The sequence below is a fragment of the Calidris pugnax genome, unplaced genomic scaffold (genome assembly GCF_001431845.1).
Source record: "Calidris pugnax isolate Ruff unplaced genomic scaffold, ASM143184v1 scaffold219, whole genome shotgun sequence".
Classification (NCBI taxonomy): domain Eukaryota; kingdom Metazoa; phylum Chordata; class Aves; order Charadriiformes; family Scolopacidae; genus Calidris; species Calidris pugnax.
Window position 1 is genome coordinate 8,382,961 of NW_015094507.1, and position 14,445 is coordinate 8,397,405.

At 38.7% G+C, this 14,445-nt stretch overlaps 1 protein-coding gene across 1 annotated transcript in view; it reads right to left on the reverse strand.

The window, feature by feature from the left end:
* LOC106901588 (transmembrane protein FLJ37396) overlaps window positions 1–14,445 on the reverse strand; it is a 60,335-nt gene that overhangs the window by 31,366 nt on the left and 14,524 nt on the right. Inside the window, 7 exon segments of the mRNA XM_014964434.1 lie at window positions 2,496–2,711; window positions 4,723–4,881; window positions 4,883–4,915; window positions 6,172–6,219; window positions 6,899–7,026; window positions 9,358–9,555; window positions 13,553–13,751. Of these exon segments, the coding sequence (XP_014819920.1) occupies window positions 2,496–2,711; window positions 4,723–4,881; window positions 4,883–4,915; window positions 6,172–6,219; window positions 6,899–7,026; window positions 9,358–9,555; window positions 13,553–13,751 (981 nt within the window).

Consider the following 14,445-nt stretch of genomic DNA (forward strand, 5'->3'; position numbering starts at 1 on the left):
CTTCCTTGTTTCCAAAGAGGACAAGAAAAGAGGTAATAAGCTTAGACTGTAGCAAGGCACATTTCTGCTAGACTTTAAGGAGAACTTGCTAAGGATGAAGCTGGTGAAGCACTACACCAGACTGCTTGAAAAAATCAATCACATGAGATGTTTAAGAACAGGAGAGCTATTTATCTTATGGAAATAACATAAGTATAGCTGATCCCGGCTTGGCAGGAGCAAGAAAGATCCTAATTTCCCAGGGATTATTTAGTTTTGTAATCACAGAATTCAATTCTCTTTTTATACTGTGTCTCTGATATTTCTACATAGGAAAAGCACCTGTTCCCAGGCTGGCAGCATCTGTACCTCACTCCTGGGTAATTTGTTTGTTATGAAGATGAAAGATGCTTAGTAAGCCAGAGGGGGAATAAAAATTGGATCTTGTAAAATCATCCTTAGTGAAGGGTTGGAAAAACATGAATGAATGAGATCCTGGGTGGCAAAAGAGTGGTCCACCAAGAACAAAAATGTTGATTTTAGCACACTGAGTCATAAAGAAAAACAATATGTGATCATGTAAAGTCTGCACCATCATGCCTATGCAAAAGGAAACTGAATTAAATCTGCTCTGGTAAAGGTAAATTTCCTAAAATTTAAATGCTAGACTTTTATAGACTTAGTGTCTTCTGAACATTTCCTGCTTGTGTGTGTTTGTCTCATCTGCAGCTTCTGTTGGAGGAAAAGGAATGGGCAAAAGTAAACACAACAAATCCCTTCCCTTTTGCCCTTGGCAACAGCAGAACAGCAGTGTGGCAACTTCAAGATCCATCACAAAACTGCCACTGACTTCTAGGATTTAAAACTAAAAAAGCAAAGAATTGTTCGTGATCTGTTATGGACACGAGAGTAGAGGAACACTGCCAGTGGATTTTATTGCCAGCAGAGAGATGCTGGATAAGTAATCCTTGGGTTTTGCTCCAGGCCAGGGAGTGGAGTATCCTAGGTGGCTGTGTCCTTCTGCATTTAGTTTGCCTCTATTCTTTCTTACCCATCACTGTCTTCACATTCTCTTCATCTAACCAGTTCTGTCTCCACGCCTCAAACTTTTCATTTTCATCCCCACTCCCTTGATTAGCAAGTCCTGCTGTCCTTGGATTTGGGCAGCTTAAGCAAAACTCTTTACCAAATCATTCTCAACCCTTCACCTCCACCCGAGGTGCCTCCTTGCCCCAGTCCCAATTTGCAGTGCACATTTTTTCCCTGTATTTTTTCCTTCTGAAAGGAAGGAACCCACTAGGTCTTAGTCCTTGTCTCTGTCTCCCGGCTTTTCATCTACCTCAATCTCCATTCCCAGTTACTGGCTGCCATACCACTTACCAACCTAGCTCTATTTACCCTATGCTCCTGTCCAGCTCCTGCTCCACTAACAGGGGTGCTGTGTCTCCCCTGTGACCCGCTCAGCAGCTTCTTCTGCTGCCTCCAGTGAAGGCCACACCAGTCACAGTGCAGGCTGTCACCTCCTCGTACTCACTTTCAATGCTCAGACCCAAATCAAACATGGATCACTTAGACCAGGGATATTGTTGCAGAGACAGTGGCAATTCCTGATTTTCCTCGGGTTATAGATATAGGAGGGCACACAGAAACTTTATATAATGTCTTCCTACTGAACATAGAATCATAGAGTTGTTTACATGGGAAAAGATCTCTAAGACCATTGAGTCCAACCATTAACCTAGCAGTGCCAAGTCCACCTCTAAACCATGTCCCTAAGCACTGCATCTACATGTTTTTTAAATACTTGCAATAACATATCTTATTTTAGTTTATGCTGGCCAAAACTTGGCAGGAATGAAAGCATAGCATATCTCTACCTAATGAATCTTCCCAAACTTGAAAAGAATGCTTTAAAGCATAGCTATATCACAAACTTGTAGAGAAAACAGAGACAACAATTTCTATTTCTTGCTCTCAGCAACAACTAAGCTGACTCATTTTACAAAAAAAATCAACCTGATAGAGACATCCAGCATCAATAATTTCATTCAAAATAATTAGCATTTATCAAAATCATAACCAACTAAATTCAGAATCCTACACCAGGAAATGGTGGACATTACAGTAATAACCAGCTCCACCTATAACAATATTTGCTTTAATGTCCAGTCTTCTTCTTTTTTTTTTTTTTCCCAGACTGTACACACACAAAAACACAAAACTTGGAGACTTACTGTGATTTCATGTCAATTTAAGTGTTTATATTTTCCTTCTCATTAAGCTAATTGTTCCTACTTTATACTGGCATGAGATCAAATGAACACCTTTCTGTGTTCATTTACAGAAAAAAAAATCTTGCTTTAAAGGTGAATGGAATGGAGCTTCATCAATCATAAGCAAATAACTGAATTAAGAATCACATGGCTAGAACATTATCCAGCAAACGTAAATGAACTAGCAGGATCACACTCTTGGGCACTCTAAAGAATCATTACTAACTTAAAAACAGAACTCACTCCCTTTTGAATCTGAGAGTTATAAAAAGTTTCTGGGTTTTCCATAGTTAGCCACTCATCAACTACTAACTGAAGTACTTGTTTTTCTAGATCACTTGCTTTACTGGCTGGTTTTGGTCTGCAGATGCTGTAGAATTCCTGGTAGAGATACTCAAGAGCTTTGGTGATCAAGCACACCAGAGCAAGAGAAGAGTGAAACTCCAGCAAATAAATGTTCTTCAAAGTAGGTCTTGAAAACAACAAAAACAAAGATCTCTCAAGGCATTTATAAACTGTATATAAACCTTGCAATTCCTTAATTTGCAAGAATAAATTGCAATGGCTTTAGTGCACATCAGAAATCAATCATCAAATCTGAAAATAGAACTGAAGCCTTAATAAACATAATGATTTTGGAACACATCTAAGTAGTCTTATTTGCTAATGAAAACATAAAATGTTTAAAATTATCGTTAGCTGACATGTTTTATTAATGACATTTTCACGTCTATTATGCCCACCCATTAAAACTGTCTGCACTTGAAAATAAGCCCTCAGACAACCAACCCAAAATCAAAATGTGTGCCAGGGGAGGAATGTAAATCCTTCACATAACCCACAGTTCTGCACAACTGCAGGATGGGGAAGGAAACACGTGGCAGGTCTGTACGGCAGGTGATACATGGATTCCATGTGAGAAAATAGAGTACAGACAAATCCAACCTGAAAGTTCTGCTAGGAAGAGTAATAGGCTGTGGCCAAAGGGCAGTGAAAGCTGTGAAGCCAGGTCAGGCTACTGGTGCAGCGAGACTGAAGCGAGGCTGACCTCAGTACCCACTTTCATCATTATTGTTGAATAAATAATCTGTACCCAGGGGAATCTTAATGTCCCAGAGCACTGCAAGATGCAATTTTCAAATCCATTGTCATGAAAGGGCAGTGTAAAGGCTATGGGGGAGGAATCACTTTTCTTCTTTGAATGTTTTCCTGGCTATCTATCTAAATAGCATGAGACTAAATAACATGCAATAAATAACACATCGATCTATTGCTTGATTCACCTTAAGACTGTCGTTTTTTCAAATAGTCTTATTTTCAGGTGCAGGGTACCAAATTTTTACAATCACTCACAGAAACTAGGGCAGAAAGTAGTACTCTCCAGAAAAATAAAACTGTATAATTACTTACCAGCTAGTGTTAAGATTGCTTAGTAATTACATTATAAGAAAGTCCAAATTCAGCAATGCAACCTCTCTGATCTTCCTGTCAAATCTTGTGGCTGTATTCCCTCCGGGCATTTATCTAAACCTCAGCAATAAACACAAGTGACATTAGCCAATAGCTGGAAATCAAAGCAAAACCAACTATTCTTCATCTAAACATAAGCCGTAAAAATTTCTATTTATATATATACACAAATTCTCAAGTCACAAGTACCCACTCTAGATGAAGTATTCCTGCTAAAATTATTTTGAATCTTTCATATTCCTTCAGAAAAAAATTTGAACTCCAATGATGCCTACAAGGCTCTGTTTTTATTGCTAGCAATATGGTAGCATTCATGGCAAGAGCAACACAACAGTAGCCTCTTGTACCAAAACACAAACTTCCGTTTGTGGACTGAAAGCCAAATTACAAAGGTTAGCTAATTAAACTTGCCAACTTGCAGCCTCTGAAATCAACGCTCAGAGAAAGGAAATAGCTTGTGGCAGGATACAGAGGAAAGATGAGGCAGATTTTTAAACCAGAGGAAAAATGTGAGAATTTCAAACATTGTGCATTTTAATTATTAGCACAGGAATTCACAGCTATCTGAAGTTTAGGGCTTTTCAAAGTGCACTTCAAAGTACAAGCTTTGTTTATATTCTTTTAAAACTCTCTTCTCTCTTACTATAAACAGAACTAGTTCCTCATCCACTGCATTACAGAACAAATATAGATTATCGTTTTATTTAGCTGCCACGCCTCTCAACTATTATTTTTGTCTCAAACAGTAGGAGAGGTGGCTTTAATGTGACACATGAAGCTCTGCAATCTTTCCAAAATTTTCTTTCTGATATTGACAAAACGATAGTTTTCTGTTCTTGCACTTCAGGCCTTCAATTTACACAGCATCCACAGAGTTCATTGTTAAATTAGTATCGACCATTTTTAACCCTGTAAACCCATGCAAGCTATAATCAAAGCTTCCCATTCCAGATTTCACCTCCTATTTCCCCAAGATGGATATACTGTAAATTCAACCTACTTGTTGGTTTTCTATGTCCCTCAGCAGTTGAAGTTGTAAACAGATGCATTCATGTTTGTAGGGGTTGACAAAATATTCAAGTTTGAGATCAAACCATGGTTGTTTATGCATGTCAACTATGGCTTGGTCCAAAGTAAATCTTTCCTCTGGGTCCAAAGCCATGTTAGTTAACTTCAAAGTAAATGTCTAGAAGCTGAAGAGATTTTCAGACATTTAGAAATGTTTATTTACCCAAATATTCATGCTTTGTTGGGGAGAGATTTCTCAACATGGAGTTTGCTACTTAGTCAAAACAACTGTGACCCAGGATGCAGCTTGTTTCTGGCACAGGATATTACTCAATGCTTCATCAAAAGGCTCAAGAACAGAACACAGAATACCAAAAAAATTTCTTCCAAATCTTGCATAGTTAATACGTTTTTTTCCACTGAAGCATAAAGATTTTTATTATGCACATTTTTCTCTTCAAAAAGTAACAAGACAATGTACTTACTAGTTTAAAAATACCTATTTCTTGCCACTGTTCTCTGCAATCTGTTTCTTTTCCAGCACACACACTGGTTTTATATCTTTGAAAAACTTCTCCCAATCTGAAACCTGCAGGCTCATCCAAGACTCTGTTATCTCATTTGGCAACGACTGTCACAGTTACTTTACATTTTTTGAAGAAACTCCAAATTAATTGAAGATGTAATTAAAGTTGTACAAAGATGCATGCCTTCTTCAGGCTTCTCTACCAAGAATAGCTGTAAAGTTTTATTTAAATAAAAATTTAAATTACACATACCCACAGCTTAGGACAGAAAAAGAAATGTACCAAGAATGACAGCACATGAACTCTCGAGATGACATTGTAGTACTTTTTGTTCAGATGGCAATCAGGGGACTGAAAACATGAACATCCAGTGCTCTTGCTTCTGGACAAATTGGTCATGTCAATACGAAATGATCTAAATCTGGCTATTTTGCAGTGATGTGGAAGTAGAAAAACATTCACATTACTTTCCATACTTAAAGCAGAAGAATATGGAAGAGGAAGATGCAGAAGAGCTTAGGAGGTAACTCGGTAGCTGAAAAATCAGATTTAAGTGTAAACAGTCAAGTTCTCAGATTTACACCTGCCTGACCTGAACTGTTCTGGAGGAAGCTAAGATAGTGCTTGAGCAACAGGCAATAAGCGTGTTTTATATTGACTAAGCTAAGCTGTATCAGCTGCTGGACAAAGGGCTATTGTTTTCTCATTCAGAAAGAGTTCAGTCCCAGCTGGAAACAAAGCTAGCGAGACCCACTTCCATTTCATTTCAGCTAAAAGTCCCTCAGCAAGAGCACACCTGTACATTTAATCCTGCCTAGAGACTTGGGTTGGGAGAGCAGTTCAAGAATACACTCTTTGATGGGTTTGGAAGAGAACTAGTGCATTGTTGCTGTAGAGGTTTCATTCTTCTCTACTGGGAGTTTTTCTTCCAAAAAGAAAGCAAGTTTCCTTATACGGAAGGCCTGTGATAAAAATAAAAGGTAGATTCACAGAGGTAGCATGATGATACAGCAATGGAAAGTGAAGTCTATTGGGATGAGAAGAGAAACTTAGTGAACTAGACAATTAGGCAGTATTTTATATAGCTCTGTAACACAAAGCCCCTCTATGAAAATGGGAGAGTGGCCTTAGGAGATTTCCTAAACTACATACAACTATCTTAGTTTAAAAGGTTTTCTATTTAAAGCCTCTTCAGTGGTGCAAAGGAGATGCCCTAACACCCTCTAGCATTCCTATTTTGAGACCTGCCCTGTGTTGCTCCAAGACTGAGAACAAAACATTTCAAGTGTGTGAAGGCGACCTCATTTCTTAGTGCCATTTCTCCCTGCTTCTGCAGTGGACTATCTGCTGCTTTCCACTTCCTGACACTCACAGCACTGTCCATGGGACTGGAGAGTCCCATAGGCAGAATTATGCTCCCGAGCTGGGCCCCTTCCTCTGAACTTGTCTACTCTTCATTGTTCAAGATTGAAGTCTATGGGTGGAAACTGTCTATGCTTTCATGTCCCGTGGCAAAATACAGACACACGACTAGATTCAGAGAGTATACAGGACAGGAAATACAGTGGAAAGGGACCTTACACAACCTGAAGTGAACTGATTGCAAATCACTGTTTTCAAGACTAAGAAAAGTTTCTGTACCTGGCATTTTTTTCCCAAGAGGGCAGTTTCACAGGTCCAGAGGTCAAGCAGCACAGCACATCCATCCACAGAGGCATATGCCCAGCCAAGGATCTTGCTGCCACTGAATTGCTCACAAGTTACATTGCCTAAGACAAAAAAAAAAAAAAAAAAAAAAAAAAAATAGAAAACAAGCCAGTATCAGAGGGATTTCCACATGCTTAGCGTCCCGGGTCTTGTGGTAATTCTATTTATTTATAGCACAGAGTTGTGGTTTTTGCTTGCCAGGGAACCCCAGGACAGAAAAAGATTTCAAGTCTCATAAGCTTTGGAGGGCCCCAGAGTATTCTGCAAGGCAAAGAACTAGTGTACCAGGCATTTGTTTTAAACATATCTCTTCCATCATCTTTTAACAAATATTCCTTGAGAGGCTGGAGTTCAAAAAACCCATATCAAGAGATAAAGCCAGAGAAAGCACAAGAAAACTAGGGGAGGAAAGTGAAGAGAAGCTTAATTTTTCAAAGCACCAAATCATGTTGGGATCATCTTCACCTCCTCACCTTCACTCTCAGATCAAAGAAAAGCAGCACAGACTACTCAAAGATAAATTTTTACAAAGAGGTATAGCAGGGCAGAGTGCTGACCCAGGGGAGGGCTTTTCTTCTCAAATGGCTTGCTATTAGAAAAGTCAGTCTTCATACTTTAAAAATGACTGTGAAGGAAGGGAAAAAAATCACTGAAAATGTTTCAATGCTAGCAGCCCATGAGAAACCCTTAAAGAAAACATGCTTTTGGTTGCTTGCTTGTGATACTATCTAAATTAGAGCTAATTTTGACAATAAATGATAAATCAAGTAGAGTGAATCTGAAATGTTTAGAGCTGCAGAGTTAAAAATCAGCCATGGGGTAAATAGAAGAAGCTTCAGCAGCTACTTTTCAGCTCCAGAGTTTAAGTGTCTTATTTTTCAAAAGGTGAACAAAAGAGTCATTTGAAGTCCATGAGCACTGGAGAAGTCAGCATTAAAAGTGATTGGGTCCATGGCATACAGAAAGAGATCATATCAAGAAGGAGCATAAGGAATGAGTACAGGTTGTATGTAATCAGTCCTCAAGTGTGCTGTGTGAGGGTGATAATGAAGTGACCTACAAACACAAGAACAGCTTTACCAGACTCATTCAGTATTCTGCCTCCTATAAAGATGGAATCACAGAGTAGCCGAGGTTGGAAGGGATCTCTGGAGGTCACCTAGCCAAACCTCCTGCTCCCAAGCAGGGTCAAATAGGGTGGGTTGCCCAGGACTGTGTCCAGTCAGATTTTGAAAATCTTCACAGACCTCTTGGCAACCTGTGCCAGTGTTTGACCACCTTCACAGTAAAAATACTTTTTTTTTGTATTCAGGTGGAATTTCATGTGTTTCAACTTGTGCCCAGTGCCTCTGGTCCTGTTAGTGGGAACCGCTGAGGGGAGTCTGGCTCCCTCTTCCTCATTTCCTCCCACCAGGTATTTATACACACTGATCAGGTCCCTCCTGAGAATTCTCCAGGCAGCACAATCCCAGCTCTCTCAGCTTCTCCTCATATGAAAGATGCCCCAGAAAAAGGTCCACAATGAGGACTTTCAGGTGACTTCAAAGGAAGTCCCAGCATTCACAGATTTGTAAAGATCTTTGGTCATCTTAATCCTCATCTCTGCCCTGCATTCTGTGGTCAGAACCTTCAGTTTTAGGGAAGCACACTAAAACATCAAAAAACATCCTACCAATACAGAAAGTAATTCCAGTGATTTAAGAGATATTTTGTGCAATTTTCTGAATATCATATGTGTTTGTGCTATTTATTCACTCTTTTCTAATGGCTCTCCCCCATACTTTCTACAATTACAAGCTTCTTCCTCCTCACTATTCTAGAAGCACAGCTGTTCTTTTTAGAAATCTGCCTCAACTCAGTTATTACTATAAAAAAAAAGCAGCAGGAAAAAAGAAAGTCTAGAACATCAAATACTTTGAAGCTTCTTATTTAGAACTGAGAAAAGTTTAAAAGTGATGGGAGGTGAATTCAGTTCTGCAGAAAAGCAATCTAATACATTAATTAAAGACATTCAGAAACAATTAACATTTTTCTTTTCTGACTCTCTCTCTCTGTGCCTTGAAGATGTGCTTGCTCATTATACTACTTAACTATATCAGTAAATGTCCCTTCTGTGTTATTTTCCCCTCCAGGATGACTTTCATGTCTATGACCCTGAATAAGTACAAAACTGTGACACTAACAACATGTGACAAGCAATTCCACATGCTCAGTTAGGTCTTTGTAACACATTCATCACTTGGCTAACTAGGAGGATAAAGAAAGGTCCCAAAAATCCAGTCAGCACTTGGTCTTGCAGAAGTACAGCAATGATTCAGGAGGTCATAGGATTGGCCTACCTTGAAAACAGCAAACAAATTATCACAGGTCTTTTGGACCTGTAGATATCTTACTGTTATCTTTCTTAATGTACTGGCTGGCCACAAGCAGCAGCTGGTTCTCGAGCTCCTTCAGGTCCTCTAAAGCCACATCATATATTATGTAAACCCCTCGCTGGTCCTGTGTATGAATATATCCTTCTTCACTAGTGTAAAAGTCATCATGGTTTTTCACCTCTGCAAACTCTGTGAATTGAGTGCTGTGGTCCTGTGCTGTGAGAAAGAGACACAGAGATACTAGCAGCCAGCTCTGCAAGGATTGTAATTCTGCATAATCAACATATCTAAGGGTGGACCTGGCCTAGGAACGTGGTATTTTGTCACTAGCAAAGAACAATATAATTTAAAATTGCCAAAATATTATTTCTTTACAGATAACACCTACACTATGGCTTCATTTATACTATCATGGAGTAAGACAAACTGTACAAAATTATTATTGTGCTAAGTTTCTCTTTCGGGTGTATAAATCCAGAAAAAGCACCAAAAGGACATCAAAACAAGAAGATTGGCTCTTGAACTAAGGTAGAACATTTTTCCCTTTATCTAATTTAGCTCAAATTTGGCAAAAAGTCTCTTAAATTCTGATATTGAAAGATGAAGTTAACATATTTTTTAAAATCTTCTTGGTAAGTTACACTTGCAAGACTTTGAGATAAACTCACACACACAAAAACTTTAGCACTAATTAAAAGGAACATCCATTGACTGATGTCCCAAATTGTTGTGATATCATTACTTGTTCAATAGAATAGTTTAACGATGACCTTATTTTTCTAAAAAAAACCAGCAGCATCTATAAAAGAGAATCATCTACCTTGGCAGTGAGTCACTAGTTAGCTTGGTAACACCCCAGGCAAGAATCCAGCACTGCAGTCAGCAGAAGTGGCGTTAGCTTTCAAAAGACTCTGTTTCTTGACTAGGAGTGCCACAAAGGGAATTACATACATCTATCTCTTGGTGTATAATTACAGAAGTTAATGTCCCAGTGCAAATAAGCACTTGGTATAGGGGTATATCCATAGAAGCCTTTAAAAATGGTTCTTCTTATAAGAAGCTGGCAAGCAAACACAAGCTCCTCATTTTCCACTGTTTGTTTTTACTGTTTCCTGGTATGTAATGCACCTTTGCTCTCACTTCACTGCCAAATAATGATGTACAATGTACTGGGACTTCCTCCTTTCGCTAGGTTTCCTGATATCTGCCTTTACAAGATCCCCAATGCTACCCAAACGTTACCTGCTAGCACCTGGATGTCTCAAATTCTATTAAAAGAAAGGATGGAGGAAAGGAAAAAGTATTCACTTTGGTCATGGAAATCTTAGTCAAATTTAAAGATACTGGGAGGAACAGCTTGCCAGCTTCACAGATCTATGCTGGATTAGAATTCATTCTCCCCCATAAAATTAAGGAGGCAGCCCTGCAATATGTTCACCTTATTTGAACATAATATTGGGTCAGCCTGGCCAGATTCCTTTTCTTTTTTCAGTATAGTATTCTGTATTCTCTGTTCTTTCCTTATTCTTCTGACCAGAATATTTGTTTCACTGCTCTTAGCAATGGGGTGCAGAATTTTCTAAAGGTTAAATAAAAGCCCTTTATAGAAGAATTAAATCTAACTTGATTTAGGTAAATAACTGAGCAAATACTGGGCGGACTTCACCATACCAGGTAGAAGGGGGTTTTAGTTGTGTTTTTAAACATTCTTATGAAGAACATTCATTTAAATATCTCAAATTTCAAGCTCTTGATTTATTTTCAGGTGATTCCTGCTCTGTCCCACTCCTAAAAATGTCAGTCAAGACTAACTGCAGAAGTTAGTCTTAACTGCAGACTAACTGTATTCTGCAGGAGCATGTGAGTACCAAACTGGAGAGTTCTTACAAAACCAAACCAAAAAGAAATGAAGACTTTTTCCCTGTTGTATTTGTTTTGGGTGTCATATTTTAAAGAGACTACCTAAGCCTTCTAAATACTACTTATGCCTATAAAAATGGGAATAGCCAGTTATATGTCTTTAGCAACAAATCAAGTAACTGGATATTTATGTGCAATGTTTTTTGCCTGTGGATTTTGTCTTTCCCCCTCTAGCTCTGCTCAGGTTTACTGGAGTTTAACAAATCCCTTTTGGGTTATAAAGCAAAACTTACGCACCTACATATATTTTATCTCCTTTCTTTCAAGCTGAATCTCACCAGGGGCCAGAAAAGAGTTTTATGTAACGTAATGCATTGTTTCACAGGGCCTTCTGTCATTGGAACTCATGCCTCTGATGATCTCCATCCCCAGCATCTGCTAGGCAGGGTGCAACGCTGCCTCAGTTTTGGATACGTGGGGAGCTGAGCCATCACATGGGCTCACAGCTTACAATGTGGAGGAATTCGTAATACAGGTACGACTCCAGTTTTGGGCATAGAGTAGATGCTAAAAGTATTTTAAAAACAATGCTCTGTGCTTCAGGTTTATAGCAAGCGCCATTAGACAGGTCTCAAATAATTTGCCAATAAAGTGGCTTTATTATTTTTTCAGTTCTTGAGGGACAGTCTGTGCAGTATATTAAAACAAAATAAAACAAAACAAAACAAAACCACCTCAGAAACTGTTGTTAAGGAAATACTGTTGCCCCTGCTTCTAAATTTCTTGCCAATTAAACTGTAATAGGATTAGTAACTAAGCTTTAGTTGAAGTTCAAGAGTATATATCATATCCATGTATTAGTCCAGGGAAAGGAGAGGCCACTGTGAAATAATGTCTGTCTCATTGCTTGGGGCTCTCTGAAGTATTTCACTGCTAATCTCCAGATCAGAGAGCATTTAGATGGAAGATCAGGATTGATCTTTGCATCAAAAAAGGGAATGAAAATAAATGTATATTATGCAGAGTTCAGAGGGAGAGTTTGTCACAATGCCCGCTTCCAGTAAAAATGACACCTCCCATTGGAAAACATAAGTTTTTTAATTACTTTTTCTGACTCGAAAATTCATAGATGCTGGACCACCCAGTTCAACATCTCTTGAGTGGAACATCACAATTATTTAGTTTCAAGAGTTCCAAGTAGCTTTTCATTTAGGAATTTTAATTGATTAGATTTTTAAAGGATGAATGTGGCCATATCAGAAATAAAACTAAAGGTACCTTAAAAATATCATCAACCCCATGTTCTCCCCACACATTTAATGTTTCAAAGAGGTTTAGTTTAGATTTCTTTATATTTAGAGACGCAAAGTGTTTTTCAGGTTTGATTTTTTTTTTTGAGGGCGAGGGGGAGGTTTGGTGTCTTAACATAAGCAACAAATCGGGGCAGGAATCCTACTTCCTTTTTGGTTCTAGCCACAATTCTTCCATGAAGTGGCTTGTGCATTTGGTTCTGTGTTGTTTGGGGTTGGTTTTTTTTCAGAAAAAAAACCCAAACCAAACAAACAAGTAAATGAGAAATAAATGTAAGCTCAAAATGTCGAAAAAACTCCTATGAAAATACAAATGTGCTTCTTCAGGCTTTCTACTTGAGAAATTTGGGATGAGCGTTAGGTAGCAGAGCTGCAAGGAAATTCTACAGCTCAAAAACCAAAATACTATATAATATCAAACCACTAATCTCAGCATGATGTATTGATTCTGTTCAGTATATTTTACAAAAAAGTTAGGGCAATCAAAGGTTGATAAGCCTTAAGAATTTAATTTGAATTATTATTTTTCCCATCGGTGACGCTAAGTGTACTTAGTATATCACTTCAGCCACATGTCCCTATACAAGGTTAAAAAAAAATAAGTCCTAAGCTCTACCTAAATCTAAATAACACAATTTAGAAGTTATTAGGAGCTACTTAAACAAGAATTTCCAAAAATTGCAAAATACCTCAGATTTCTCAGGAACATCTACTCTGTGTGATAAGTCCACACCTACAAAGGTCTTAGTTTAAGCACAGCCAGCAGCACCAATCTAAGTAAATGTTTATCTGGCAGGCAGTATTGACATTATACTTCTATGTGTCTGAAGTTTCTCAGAGGTTTGCTACAGACTGCTGGTAAATACAGGGAAATCCCTGTAGTCTGTTAAGGTGAGACACATGGTGCTGAGGAACAAGCTACACTGAATCCCTCAGATGATTCAGCAACTGATCACAACATAGGCTGCATGGAAGAGGGAACTGGATTAGATATTCCTGTGGAAGCTCACGTTTTGGGAGACTAAAGGCTGGTGGTACCTCACCTTGTAGTCCGCTGGTGTGTAGTGAATATACAGCTGTGAACTCAGGGCATTGAAGGCACCAGTGCTTCCTTTGGCAGCAGACCAAGGTGTCTTCTGCACTGGGAATTAGGTGACCAGCCTTGAAGGAGAGGCCAGCGGTACTGATGGTCAGGCTTCTCTCCACAGACCTGAAGTAGTTCAGGATCCCCAGGCACGCTCGCTGAAACAAATCACAGCAAACACACAGTTGACTTTTCAGTTGGATGACAGCTCTCCTCTTAAAAAAAATTAACTCTCATCTCTGCAGATTTTATCTTGATTTTTTTTACCTTTAGCTCTTGGAGTCACAGGTGACATAGGAAAAGAGGAGACAAGGGGCTCCTCTCCTCACCACGTGGGGGGCAGTTCCTGTCTCCTCTTCTAATCCTAGCAGCTGCAAGCTGCCCATATAGCTATACTTTTTTTTCCAGACAAGAAAAACGTAATTACATTTTTATTACTAAAGGAGATGTCTAAACCTTTGCAAAGTAGGCAGTTTTGCTACATCTGTTGTCTAAGAGAAGGCTGCCTAAGGGACTGACTGTCATGGAAACCTGTGGCACGGAATAATGGGAAAGAATGGTACTACTGTTTCTGTCAGAGAAACAGTAGCTTGAAATAAGTTTTCTTCCTTCTGTAAGGTTTTATTTAATATATACATACATATTTATACATATACCTTTATATACATTTACATATACCTATAAAACTATTTTTTACCCTCTTTCATTCTTCTTTCTGAAGGATGCCAGAGATTTAGTGAAGCTGATATTTCCTACATCCTCCCCATTGTGAGCCACAGATGTGCTATTATGTTTGGTAGTTAGTTCCTAGCTCCAACACACATAGTTAAAAATTGGCATGGTAAGTATGCA